The 13,722-nt window shown below is 35.4% G+C and overlaps 1 protein-coding gene across 1 annotated transcript; it reads right to left on the reverse strand.

Annotated features, from left to right (window-relative positions):
* Positions 1-6,850: 6,850 nt before the first annotated feature.
* LOC131405886 (olfactory receptor 4F3/4F16/4F29-like) lies at positions 6,851-12,419 on the reverse strand. The gene is made up of 2 exons (XM_058541124.1): positions 11,389-12,419; positions 6,851-7,232 (listed from the first exon to the last, which is right to left on the reverse strand). Exons 1-2 carry the CDS (start codon positions 12,352-12,354, stop codon positions 7,173-7,175), a joined length of 1,026 nt encoding a protein of 341 aa, XP_058397107.1. The 5' UTR covers positions 12,355-12,419; the 3' UTR covers positions 6,851-7,172.
* Between the last annotated feature and the right edge of the window lie 1,303 nt (positions 12,420-13,722).

Raw genomic sequence — 13,722 nt, forward strand, 5'->3', positions numbered from 1 at the left:
CCCTATTAGACTTATAGTTTGTAAATATATTTTTCTCATTCCCTGAATTACTTCTTCAGTTTGTTGATTGTTTTCTTTACTATGCAGAAGCTCTTTAGTTTGATACAATCCCACTCATCTATTTTTGATTTTATTGCTTGTGCTTTTAGTGTCATATTAAAAAAAATCATTGCCAAGAACAATGAAAAGAAGCTTTTCCCTTATGTTTTCCTATAGTAGTTTTACAGTTTATGTTTAAATCTTTAATCCATTTTGAGTTTATTTTTATTTATATTGTGAGATAAGGATCCCATTTTATTCTTCTTCACATGATATCTAAATTCTCAACACCATTTATTGGAGAGACAATCCTTTCCCAATTGTGTATTCTTGGTGGCTTTGTCGAAGATTAGTTGACCATTTATACATGGATTTATTTCTGAGCTCTCCATTCTGTTCAATTAGTCTATTTGTCTGTTTTTATGCCAATACCATGCTGTTTTGATAACTACAGCTTTGTAATATTGTTTGAAATCAGGCAGTGTGATGCTTCTAGCTTTATTCTTCTTGCTTAAGATTGCTTTGGCTATTCGGGATCTTTTGTGATTCCATAGGAATTTTAGGATTGTTTGCTCTATTTCTGTGAAAAATGCTGTTGGAATTTTGATAGGGATTGCAGTGAATGTGGATCGCTTTGAGGAGTGTGATTTTTCCAATTCATGAACACAGGATATCTTTCCGTTTATTTGTGTCTCCTTCAATTTTTTTCATCATCTTATAGTTTTTAGCGTACAGATCTTTCACCACCTTGGTTAAATTTATTCCTAGGTATTTTGTATTTTTTGAAGCTCTTGTAAATGATTGTTATCTTGATTTCTTTTTCATATAGTTTTTTGTTAGTGTATAGAAATGCAACTTATTCTTGTACGTTGATTTTGTATCTTGAGACTTTACTGAATTCATTTATTACTTGTAACAGTTTTTTGGTTGAGTCTCTAGGGATTTCTTATATAACATCATGCCTTCTGCAGAAACAATTTTATTTCTTCCTTCCTGATTTGGATCCACTGTATTTCTTGTTCTTACCCAATTGCTCCAGCTAATACTTCCAGTACTATGTTGAATAATTGAGAGAGGGCATCCTTTTCTTTTTCCTGATCTTAGAGGAAAAGCTTTCAGCTTTTCACCATGGAGTATGATGTTAACTGTACACTTGTCATAGATGCTCTTTACTATGTTAAGGTGTATTCCTTCTATACCTAATTTGTTGATAGTCTTTATCATGAAAGGATATTATATTTTGTCAAATGCTTTTTCTGTATTTATTGAGATGACTGTATGAATTTTATCCTTCATTCTGTTAATGTGATATATCATGATCATTTATTGATTTGCATATGTTGAACCATCCTTGCATCCCAGAAATAAAACTACTTGATTGTGCTGTATGATCTTTTAATGTGCTGTTGAATTTGGTATGCTAGTATTATGTTGAAGATTTTTGCATTTATGTCTGTCAGGAATATTGGCCTATAGTTTTCTTTTCGTGTAGTGGCATAGTCTAGCTTTGGTATCAGGGTAATGCTGCCCTAGTAAAATGAGTTTGGGAGTGTTCATTCCTCTTCAGTTTTTGGAAGAGTTTGAGAAGGAATGACATTAATTCTTTAAATGTTTGGTAGAATTGACCATGAAGCCATCTGATCCAGGGCTCTCCCTTGTTGGAAAGTTTTTGATTACTGATTTAATCTCCTTACTCATTAATGGTCAGTTCAGATTTTCTATTTCTACATGATTCAGTCTTGGTAGGTCATATGGTTCTAGGAATTTGTCCATTTTTTCCAGGCAACCCAATCTGTTGGCAAATGATTTTTAACAGCAATCATTATGATCCTTTGCATTTCTGTGGTATCATTTGTAATGTCTCTTTCATTTATAATTTTATTTATTTATGTATTCTCTTTTTTTTCTTATTAGTCTAACAATAGTTTTCTCCATTTTGTTAATATTTTGAAGAAAACAGCTCTTAGTTTTGTTGATCTTTTCCACGATTTTTCTACTCTCTACTTCATTTATTTCTACTCTAATCTTTATTATTTCCTTCCTTTTGCTAACTTTGGGCTTGATTTGTTCTTCTTTTCCTAGTTCCTTGAGGTGTGAAGTTAAGTTCTTAATTTGAGATCTTTCTTTTTTCTTATGTAGGCATTTATCACTATAAACTTCCATCGTAGAACTGTTGATGTAGTATTCTACAAGTTTTAACGTGTTGTGTTTTCTTTTTCAGATTTTTTTGCCTCGATTTATTTTACTTCCCTTTTTATTGCTTTTCATTTCCCTTTTTATTTCTTCTCTGATCCATTGGTTGTTCAGGAGTGTGTTGTTTAATTTCCACATATTTGTGAATTTTCAAATTTTCCTTCTGTTATTGATTTCTAGTTTCATAGTATTGTGGTCAGAAAAGATACTTGAAATCATTTCAATCTCATTAGTTTTGTTAAGACTTGTTTGGGGCTTAACATATGATCTGTCCTCGAGAATGTTCTGTTCGCACTTGAGAAGAATGTGTATTGTTCTACAGTTGGATAGAAATTTCTGTATATGTCAGTTAGGTCCATTTTATATAATTGCTCAAATTCATTGTTTCTTTATTGACTTACATTTGAATGATCTACCCATTGTTGAGAATGGGGTATTGAAATCCCCTACCATTATTATATTGATACCTATTTCTCCCTTCTGATCTGTCAATATATGCTTTATACATTTATGTGCTCTGATGTCAGGTGCAGATACATTTACAATTGTTATATCCTCTTAATGAATTGACCCCTTTATTCTAATATAATGACTTTGTCTCTTGTGACAATTTTTTATTTTAAGTCTATTCTGTCTGACATAAAAATAGCCACTCCTGTGTACTTGTTGTTAGCATTTACATGGAGTATCTTCTTCCTTTCCTTCACTTTCAGCCTATGTGTGTCCTAAAAGCTAACGAGAGTTTCTTGTAGGCAGGATGTAGCTGGATCTCAGTTCTTTTCCATTCAGTTATTCTATATCTTTTGACAGTAGAATTTAATCCATTTATATTTAAAGTAATTATAGATAGCTGAGACATTATTTTTGTCATTTTACTCATTGTTTTCTGATAGTTTTGTAGTTCCATTGTTGTATTGTTTTCTTTTTCTCCTATTATCTTCTTTTGTGATTGGATGATTTTTTTTTTTTGTAGTGGTTTGCTTTGATTCTTTTCTTTTTATATTTTGTATATTTGCTACAGGATTTCTATTGTGTTTGCTATGAGGCTTACATAACATATCTTATAGTTATAATAGAATATTTTAAGCTGATAACAACTTAACTTTGGTCACATACAAAAATTCTCCACTTTTAATTCTCCTTCCCCCCCGACACTTTATGTTATTAATTTCACAATTTACATCTTTTTATCTTGTGTATCCATTAAATTATTTTAGTTAGCTATTATTATTAATTTTGCCTTTTATCTTTTATGATATGGTTGAAAGTGATTTATGTACCATCTTACAGTATTAGCATGTTTTGTATTTGACTATGTATTTATCTTTACCAGTAAGTTGTATATATAAATATTTCTCATCTTGCTAAGTAGGGCCTTTTTGTTTCAGCTTGAAGAATTCTCTTTAGCATTTCTTGTAAGGCAGATCAAGAGGTGATGGACTCTCTCAACTTCTGTTTCTCTGGGAAAGTCTTTATCTCTCTTTCATTTTTTTTTTTTTTTTTTTTTTTTTGTGAGGAGATCAGCCCTGAGCTAACATCCGCCAATCCTCCTCTTTTTTTGCTGAGGAAGACGGCCCTGGGCTAACATCTGTGCCCATCTTCCTCCACTTTATATGGGACGCCGCCACAGCATGGCTTGCCAAGCAGTGCGTCGGTGCGCGCCCGGGATCCGAACCAGCGAACCCCGGGCCGCCGCAGCGGAGCGCGCGCACCTAACCGCTTGCGCCACCGGGCCGGCCCCCTCTCTTTCATTTTTTAAAGAAAGCTTTTCCAGGTATAGTATTCTTGGTTGGCATGCTTTTCCTTTCAGCATTTTGAATATATCATCCCACTCTCTTCTTCCCTGCAAGGTTCTGCTGAAAAATTTAACAAGAGTCTTATGAGGACTCCTTTGCTTAAGATGAGTCACTTTTCTCTTACTCATTTCAAAATTATTTTTGTCTTTGTCTTTTGACAATGTGGTTATAACGTGTCTCACTGTAAATCTCTTTAATGTCAACCTATTTGGAGTCCTTGGGGCCTCATGATTCTGGATATCCATTTTCTTCTGTAGATGTTGGAAGTTTTCAGGCATTGTTTGTTTAAATAAGCTTTCTTCCTCTTTCTCTCTGTGTCTTCTCATTCTGGGGCTCCCATGAAGCATATATATATTGGTTCACCTGATGGAGTCCCATAATCCTTGAGGCTTTCTTCACTCTTTTTCATTCTTTTTCTCTTTGCTCCTCTGCCCAGATAAGTTCAAATGATCTTTCTTTGGGTTCATTGATTCTTTCTTCTGCTTGATCAAGTCTGCCCTTGAATCCCACTAGTGAATTTTTCAGCCCAGTGATTGTGTTCTTTAGCTCCAGCATTTCTGTTTGGTTCTTTCTTCTATCATACCTATCTCTTTGTTGGTATTCTCCTTTGGTTCTCCTTTGCTTTCATGATATCATTTAATTGTTTATCATGTTCTCTTGTAACTCACTGCGCTTCTTTAAGATGATTATTTTGAATTTTTGCAGAAAATTCACAGACATCCACTTCTTTTGGATTGGTTGTGGAGATTTGTGTTCTTCCTTGGATTGTGTCCTGTTTTACGATTTTTTTATATTTCTTGTAGATTTGTTTTCTTGTCATACATTTGAAGAAGCAGCTTCCCCTCTTTGTCTTTATAGACTTGTTTTAACTGGGAGAGACCTTCACAAATCAGAAGTGCTCAATATGAAGCAAGATAAAGATCAGTCCCTCAGAGCATGTGCTTTAAGGCCAGAGACAAGGCCCCTTTGCTTCCTGCCCCTCCCCCTGGAGTAAAAGCCTCAGCTCTTTTCTTTTGCTCAATCACATAGAACAATGCCAGCTGTAAGAGGACACCCAACACTGTTCTTTTTTGGTAGCTGATCCAAAAGACTGAACTCTTTTGGTTTTTTGGAACTTGGTATGAGTGAGATACAAATATTACCAAAGACACTCCGAATTTCTGAGGATTAGCCTCCCTCTGCTTTCTTTCCTCCTTCCTAGAGGAAAAGCGTCAGTTCTGTGCTTATTCTCAAACTTGCAGAGCAGTATCAGCTGTAAGTGAATGCCTTCCCCTTTCCTATGTTCTGAGCTATCCCAAAGGACCAGGCTCTGCAGGTTATTCACTGCACAGTATGAGGCAAGATAGGAACCTGCTATATTATGGACCATAAGACACGTCTCCATAAATTTAAAAGTATTCAAATCATACAAAATATGTGATTGACTATAAAGAAAATAAATTTAAATTAATAGCAGAATAATACCTGGAAATTTTCCATAAGAATTTTAATAGATGTGTTAAAGAAATTAAAAGGAAAATTGGAAGGTATTCTGATCTGAATGAAAAGAAAACAGAATATATGAAAATGTATATAATGCAACTAAAGCAATGCTTAAAGGGAAATCAATAGAACTAAATGTCTATACTGAAAAGAGTAAAAGTCTCAAATTAATGACTATCATTCCCATCTAAAGAAACTCGAAAAGGAAAGAAAATTAAAAACAAAGACAGAGAAAAATATAAATTTAAACAATCAGAGCAGAAATTAATGAAATATAAAACAGAAAAAATAGGGAAAAATCAATGAAATGCAAATCTGATTCTCTGAGAACATCAAAATAAGTGGGAAAACCTCTAGCCATGCTGATTAGATAAAAAAGAGAAAAGATACAAACGACCAATATCCAGAATGAGAGAGAGGAATATATTGCAGGCCTTACAGATATTTAATAAGAAATAAGGGAATATTAGGAACAATGTTTTCCAGTAAATTTGACAACATAAATGAATGTACAAATTTCTTGGAAGATGCAAACTACCAAAAGAAGAATTTGTAGTTGAAAACCTTCAACTACAGAGAAAACTCCAGGCCCACATGACTTCCCTGGTGAATTCTACCCAAAATTTAAGAAAGAAATCATATAAGTTCTAAGAAATTCTTTCGATAAATTTAAAATGAAGAAATACAGGGATCTGCCCCACAGCATAGTGGTTAAGTTTGGCGCACTCTGCTTCTGCATCTTGGGTTCATGGATTCGGATCTCGGGCATAGACCTACACCACTCATCTGTCATGCTGTGGCAGGCATCCAACATATATAGAGGAGGAAGATTGGCACAGATGTTAGCTCAGAGCTAATCTTGCTCAGCAAAAGAAAAATAAAAAGTAAAATGAAGAAATACATTCTAATAAGGCCGGCATTACCCTGATAACGAAACTTGAAAAAGCATTTTACAAAATCCAACATCCACTTCTGATTTTAAAAACTTTCAGCAAACTTAATAGAAAGGAACTTCCTCAGCCTAATAAAGGGCGTCTATGAAAAACACATAGTTAGCATATGTTTTTCTCATAAGAGTAGGAACAAGTCACGGCTGTCCACTCTAACCACTTCCAGTTAGCATTGTACCATTTCATCTAGCAAGTGCAATAATGGGCAACAAAAATGAATAAAATGATCCATACTAGAATTAAAAGAAGTAAAATATCTTTATTAGCTTACAACATGATCTGTGAAGAAATCCTAATCTATAAAAGACTAGTAGAGGTAATAGGTTTTGCAAGCTTGCAGGATACATCAATAAACAAAAAATCTTCTATGTTTCTATACACCAGCCAAAAACAATTGTAATTTGAAACAAAAAATACTATTTAAAACAGCATCAAAAATGGAAATATTTAGGGATAAATCAAAAAATATATGCAAGACCTGTTCACTGAAAACTATATAACTTTGCCTAAAGAAATTAAATGAGACATGCATAGATAGAGAGACATACTGTATTCATGGCTCACTCTCCACAAGGCACAAATACATTCGTCGGTTAAGAATTACGTTTCAGGTATGATAAGACTGAAACCAATATTTAATGCCTCAAAGTTCCTGAATTTAAAATAAACAAAAGGCTACAGCATGGTTAGTGAGAAGGCCTTATCATATAATTTATGAAATCTTCATGTAAATCACTAACTGTTTGCATACTATCTTCATTGCTGCCTTCATGTCTTTATTCCTGAATGTGTAGACGACTGGGTTTAAAAAAGGAGTGAGAGGGCCGGTCCCGTGGCTTAGCGGTGGTTAAGTGCACGAGCTCCGCTGCTGGCGGCCTGGGTTCGGATCCGGGCGCACACCAACGCCTCGCTTCTCCACCGAGGCCATGTCCCACATACAGCAGCTAGGAGGACGTGCAACTATGACATACAGCTATCTACTAGGGCTTTGGGGGAAAAATAAATAAATAAAAAAAAAAGGAGTGAGAACAGCATCAGAGAGAGCAAGAAACTTGTTCATTTGGGAATTGGGATGTGGCCATGTATAGACAACCACGGCTGGACCATAGGAAAAAATACCACAGTGATGTGAACTGACAAGGTAGAGAGGGCCTTGGATGAACCACCTGAGGAATGTTTCCAAACAGTAAACAGGATGAACATGTAGGAGATGAGAAGTATAAAGAAACAACCAACACAGATAAACCCACTGTTGACAGTGACCATGACCTGCAATCTGTAGGTATCTGAACCGAACCAGCCCACTGAAGCGGAGCGCACTGAACTTAACCACTAGGCCCCTGGAGCTGGCCTTCCCATTTGCTTGGATTAGCATTTGCATGGTCTATTTTCCTTCCTTTTACTTTTAAAATATATGTGTCTTTATATGTAAAGTAGGTTTCTTATAGGTATATTTAGGTATTTTTTTCTAATCTAATAATACTTGTTTTCAATTAACATGTAGGCCTCTGTGTTTAATGAAATTAATGTGGTCATTTAGGTCTACCATTTTATCATTTATTTTCTGTTTGTCACCTCTGGTTTTGTTCTTCTCTTTATCCTTTCCTGTTTCTTTTTGAATTATACAAATTTTTTTACGATTTGACAAATTTTTATATTGACTTTGTGGCTGTATTTCTTTGTTCTTATTGTCGTAGCTATTTAGTGGTTCTCCAGAGAGTACAATACACGTACATAGCCTTTCATAGTCTACTTAGATTTGATATTCTAGTTCAAGCAAAATGTAAAAGACCTACCATTTTGTTCTCAAGACCTTCCCACTTTATATTATGGCTGCTGCATGTATTCCATCTACAAATTCCATAATCTGAATATCCCCTATCTGAAAATCTCATGATTCAATGTTATAAATTTTATCTTTAATATTTATACATAGTTTGGAGTTCTTAAGAGAAGAAAAATAATCTCGTTATATTTACTGGGAGATTTACCATTCCTGTTCCTCCTGAATTTCCACTCTCTTCTGGCCTTTATGTTTTTTTCTGAGTAGTCTGGTAATTTTTGTAACATTACTCTCTATGTAATGTGTGTTTTCTCTCAGGCTGCTTTCAGTATTTTTCTTTGTAGTTTTGTGAAGCTTTATGAGAATGATTCTGGGCATGGCTTTCTTTGAGTATATTCTACTTGGTTTTTCTGAGCTTTTTGAGTCAATAAATTTATGTCTTTTAGTATATTTGGGAAGTTTTCAACCATTATTTTTTCAAACTTTTTTTTCTTTACTATTCTCTGTCTCTTCTCCTTCTGAGATTCCATAATAGGAATGTTACACCTTTCCATACTGTCCCCAGAATGTTTCTCTGAGAAACATTCTTTTTTAAATACATCTTTATAATCTCTGCTCTCTAGAATGAACAAGTTTAAGCTATGGTCTTCAGAATAGATCATTTCTATTGATTTATCTTTAAGTTTACTGTTTCTGTTTTTTTTTATCTCCATCTGCTATTGATCCCATCCTGTAAATTTTCATTACAAATATTGTATTTTGAAGTTATAAAATTTTCATATCATTCTTGTTTATAGTTTCTGTATCTCTGCCATGAACTTTCGAATTTCTATTTATTTAAGTCATCTTTACCTTTCTCATAAATCATAGTAATAACAGTTACTTTAAAGTATTTGTCTGTCAATTCCAGCATCTTGGTAATATTGGGGTTGGTATCTGTTGATGATTTTTTCCTTTTGGAATTGATCACATTTTCCTAATTCTTGTATGTCAAGTGATTTTAGATTTTATCTTGGACTTTTTGAATATTATGTTGTGAGACTCTGGGTAATGTTAAAATCCTCTGGATAATTTTTGTTGCTGATTGCTTCTTTTAGTAGGCAATAAATTAGGTTTAGACCATAAGTTCTCTCGTACCTTTGTTGGTAGTAGTTCCAATGTCAGTTCTGCTTTCAGAGCCTTTGCTATGCCACTTGGAGTCTGCCCCACTCATGTGACACTCATTGGTTAGCCTGGGACTTTGGTAGAAGTTTATACCATAGATAAGTTCACAAAGGTCTCGTTATGCTGCTTTGGGTCTGTCCTGTGCATGCACAGCTCAGGAACCAGCCCTGGATGTGTGCTGGTGCATAGACTGAATTAGGGGTCTCTTTCTCCAGGTCTCTCATATCTAAGAATCTTCACACACTCTTCAACTTGCAAGGCCCTTTTTCATCATCATCTGATCAGAAATATGAGGCTTCTTTTTCAGCTTTAGCTGCCTGACTTCTGAGCTATAGCTCCATAACTGGGTTCTCTCCTTTGGGTAACGTTGAAAGACAAAAGAGGCAGAAAAACAAAATTATGGGAATTTCCTTTACACTGTTCAGACCACAGGGCCCCTCTCTCAGTTCCTTTGTCCAAAAGGATGGGGTACCCCTCAGAGTTTTAGCTGTGTGCTCCAATGCCATAGTTCTTCAAGAAGAGCTGCCCTAGGATATAACAGAGAGAGAAAAGAGCGGGAAAAAAGAAAAAAGCTATTATTTCCCCCACTCTCCAGCTTTCAGGGGCCACTTTTCCAAGTTCCCTGGTCAGAGAGGTTGGTTTTCTCTTAGGTTTTTCCCCTGCATCATAGCAACTATAGCTCTGCATTTGGGGTCTGTTCTCAAGTAAAAGCCATGAGAAAAAAGAGGGAAAGGATAAAAAAAAAAAAATCCTCACCCACTTAATTGTTGCTTATTCAAGTTTTAATACCCCTCTGCAATATGCCAGCTTTTCTTTACTTTTGTTTTTCTTGCCTCAGGTAGTTTCTTATATTTTTTCCATGATTGTTTAGACATAATTAAAGGGAAAAATATGCTGCGTTGGGCTTATAACATTTGACCAGCATTGGAAATCTCACACTGGATTTTTACAAAGCAACCACAAAATCTTCTATAAGTTGTTTTGCAAATACATGATTCAACTCTCTCTCTAATTATAACTCTTCTGGGTCATATATTTTGGGCTGCTTCCACGTATTCCTAGAAACAGCTCCAGATATACAGTAAGCAAACTGCTGTATATGTAATAAGAAAATAAATAATTTTAAGGGACAGATGAATGAACGAAAGAATACATTACTGGTTCATGAATCTGCATATGTATGTGAACACAATAAAACCAGTGGGTGTCATTAGTTTAAGCTTTTCAAAATTCTTCCAAGAAGGGTTTATATTACCAACAGAAAAAATATTGAGTGATCATGAGGCAATTATCTAAGAGAAAGAATAGTGAGAAAAAGGGTAAGAATGCTGAACACAATGAAGCAGGAGAGATTAGTACTTCTCTAGTCTGAAGTCAGATTGTTTTTAAAGATTCATCTTAAAGAAGAATCTAAATAGAAAATTTCCCTGTGGAACAAGATAACTACGTCCCGTGAATCATGAGAAAGTTGATGGCTTATAATAGGCCTGAAGAACTTGGATGAAATATGAGTGCTTTCCAGCTTGCCAAAGGAATAAGAAAATGAGCCATTATTGGTGAAAGTAAAGATTATCAATGACAAAGTGAGTAATTAGCATCTTGGTTACCTCAAGAGGCAGATTATGAGAAAATATATGGGTAAATTGAAAAACAACAATACAATGATAATCTTGAGAGAAAAGGAAAGCAAAGAAACCAGCTAGAAAGAAATGACTATAATTAGTACATATATGTGCAACCGCATATGAATAAACATAAGTTTTGAATTAAGATGTTGTCTAAATCTTCATTCTTCTTAGGGAAGAGGAGCATTCTTGAGGTATGTGGTAGCACTCCAATCAATTGCTGATGCACTAAAGAAGCCAATTCTAAAATTCCAGATACAGGAATGATGATCAGGATAAAGACCTTATAACATTATTTATGAAATCTTTCTAAAAATCGCTAATGGTCTGAAAAATCTCTTCATTGCTGTATTCATCTCTTTATTCCTGAATGTGTAGACCACTGGGTTTAAAAAAGGAGTGAGAACAGCATCAGAGAGAGCAAGAAACTTGTCCATATGGGAATTGGGATGTGGCCATGTATAGACAAACATGGTTGGACCATAGAAAAAAAATACCACAGTGATGTGAGCTGACAAAGTGGAGAGGGCCTTGGATGAATCACCTGAGGAATGTTTCCAAAGAGTTAACAGGATGAATATGTAGGAGATGAGAAGTATAAAGAAAGAACCAACACAGATAAACCCACTGTTGACAGTGACCATGAACTGCAATCTGTAGGTATCTGTACAGGCCAGTCTGAGGAGTCGAGGAAGGTCACAGTAAAAGCTGTCCAATACATTAGGACCACAGAAGGGTAAGTTAACAATAAATGCTAGCTGGAACAGTGAGTGACTGATGCCAAGGGCCCAGGCAGCAGCCAGAAACAAAATGCACATTCGTGGGCTCAGAATGTTCAGATAGTGAAGAGGCTTACATATGGCAACATATCTGTCAAAGGCCATGGTTATGAGAAGCATCATCTCCACACCACCAATGACATGGATGAAGAAGATCTGAGCAACGCAGCCTCCAAAGGAGATGACTTTATGCTTTCTGAAAAGGTCGTAAATCATCTTGGGTGAGGTGACAGAGCAGGCTCCCAAGTCAATGAAGGAGAGACTGGCCAATAAGAAATACATGGGGGAATGTAAATGAGGATCAGTGGTCACAGAAAACACAATGAGGATGTTTCCAGTCATGCTTGCCACGTAGAGCACAGAGGAGAACACCAGGAGGAGAAGCTGGATCTCCCATGAATGGGTGAGTCCCAGAAACACAATCTCAGACACAACCGAGTGATTCCCTCCATCCATTGATCCAGCCAACATGGCCACTGCTGAAATTATGAGAACTAAGAAAATGAGGAGGCAATTGTGATTATGGAGATGACAATATGTCATAGAATTACTGATGTTTCAATGCTCGCATTAGGAATGAAAAGCATATAGTTATCCAGTTCCATTGATCCAACCAATTGGGCTGCTGCTGAAATTCTGAGAACTAAGGAAATAAGAAATTGTGATTATTAAGGATGGTAAGAGTGTTAATTATTTATGCTGCACTGTTTATATTATGAATGAGAACTACCTGGTTATCCAATTCTTCATGCTTGTAAAACAATGATGACGATGATGATGATAATGATGATGATGATGATAATGGTGATATAAACACAACTCAAGAGATCATATCATGATTGGAACTATCAGCAAAAGCTCTCATATCCTAAAATCAATAGGAGAAATTGGCAAGAACAAAAGTTTCACAGGTTCCTGCAGCAAGAAACAGAATATGCAAACAATAAAGTATCCTTACTGGCAAAGGGAGAGAGACAGTAGGTAGAAATACATTTATTTAATTGCCCCCAATGGGAACCTAGACAGGTATACATATTATATCTTACCCTACTTTCCCATAGCACCACACTTCATCTCTCTTTTATGGTTATTTTCATATTCTTCTCTCCATACAATTTACACTCAGAGAGTAGTGTTGGGGAAAAACTATGATTAATCAGTAGAACACCATCAAGGAGTGCGATTTTTCTGAAACATGAGATGGGACTGAATTAAAGAGACACAAACTATAGAATAGGATGTAGAGTGAGATTAAGATAAATGAAGCTCAGGAATATGAAACATCAGAACCAGGCAGGAGTAGTAAAGAGGGAGTATATGAGCTTTATCAAAGACAGAATTTCATCCTTTTTCAGCATGTCAGATCAGGTTCACTGTTCTTTTAAATCTTCCCATATTTTTATTGTGGTAAAAAACGCACAATGTAAAATTTACCACATTAACCTTTTTTAAGTGTACAGTTCAGTATTGCTATTACATATATTCACATTGTTGGGAAACAGACCTCCAGAATTTTTTCACCTTGCAGATCTGAAACTCCATACCCATTAAACAAAAACTCTGTTCTGCCCCTCCCTCCAGCCCCAGGTAACCACCATTTTACTTTCTGTTTCTATGAGTTTGACTACTTCAGTACCTCATATAATTGGAATCATATTTGTCTTTTTATGACTGGCTTATTTCACTTACCATAATATCCTCAAGGTTCGTCCACTGAATCTTCCCATTTTTTAAAAGTTCTATCAAAACTACACAGAACTTTCTACTGACCACTCTACTAAATAAAGTTCCCTCTGGAGCCTACACCTGGCCCTGAAATAATTTTATCCAGGCTTAATATATGTAAAAATATGTGAGATTTCACACTAGTTTCTGCTAAAGCATAGGCCTATATCACCACAAGAAATGTGA

Source organism: Diceros bicornis, chromosome 5 (genome assembly GCF_020826845.1).
Source record: "Diceros bicornis minor isolate mBicDic1 chromosome 5, mDicBic1.mat.cur, whole genome shotgun sequence".
Taxonomy (NCBI): domain Eukaryota; kingdom Metazoa; phylum Chordata; class Mammalia; order Perissodactyla; family Rhinocerotidae; genus Diceros; species Diceros bicornis.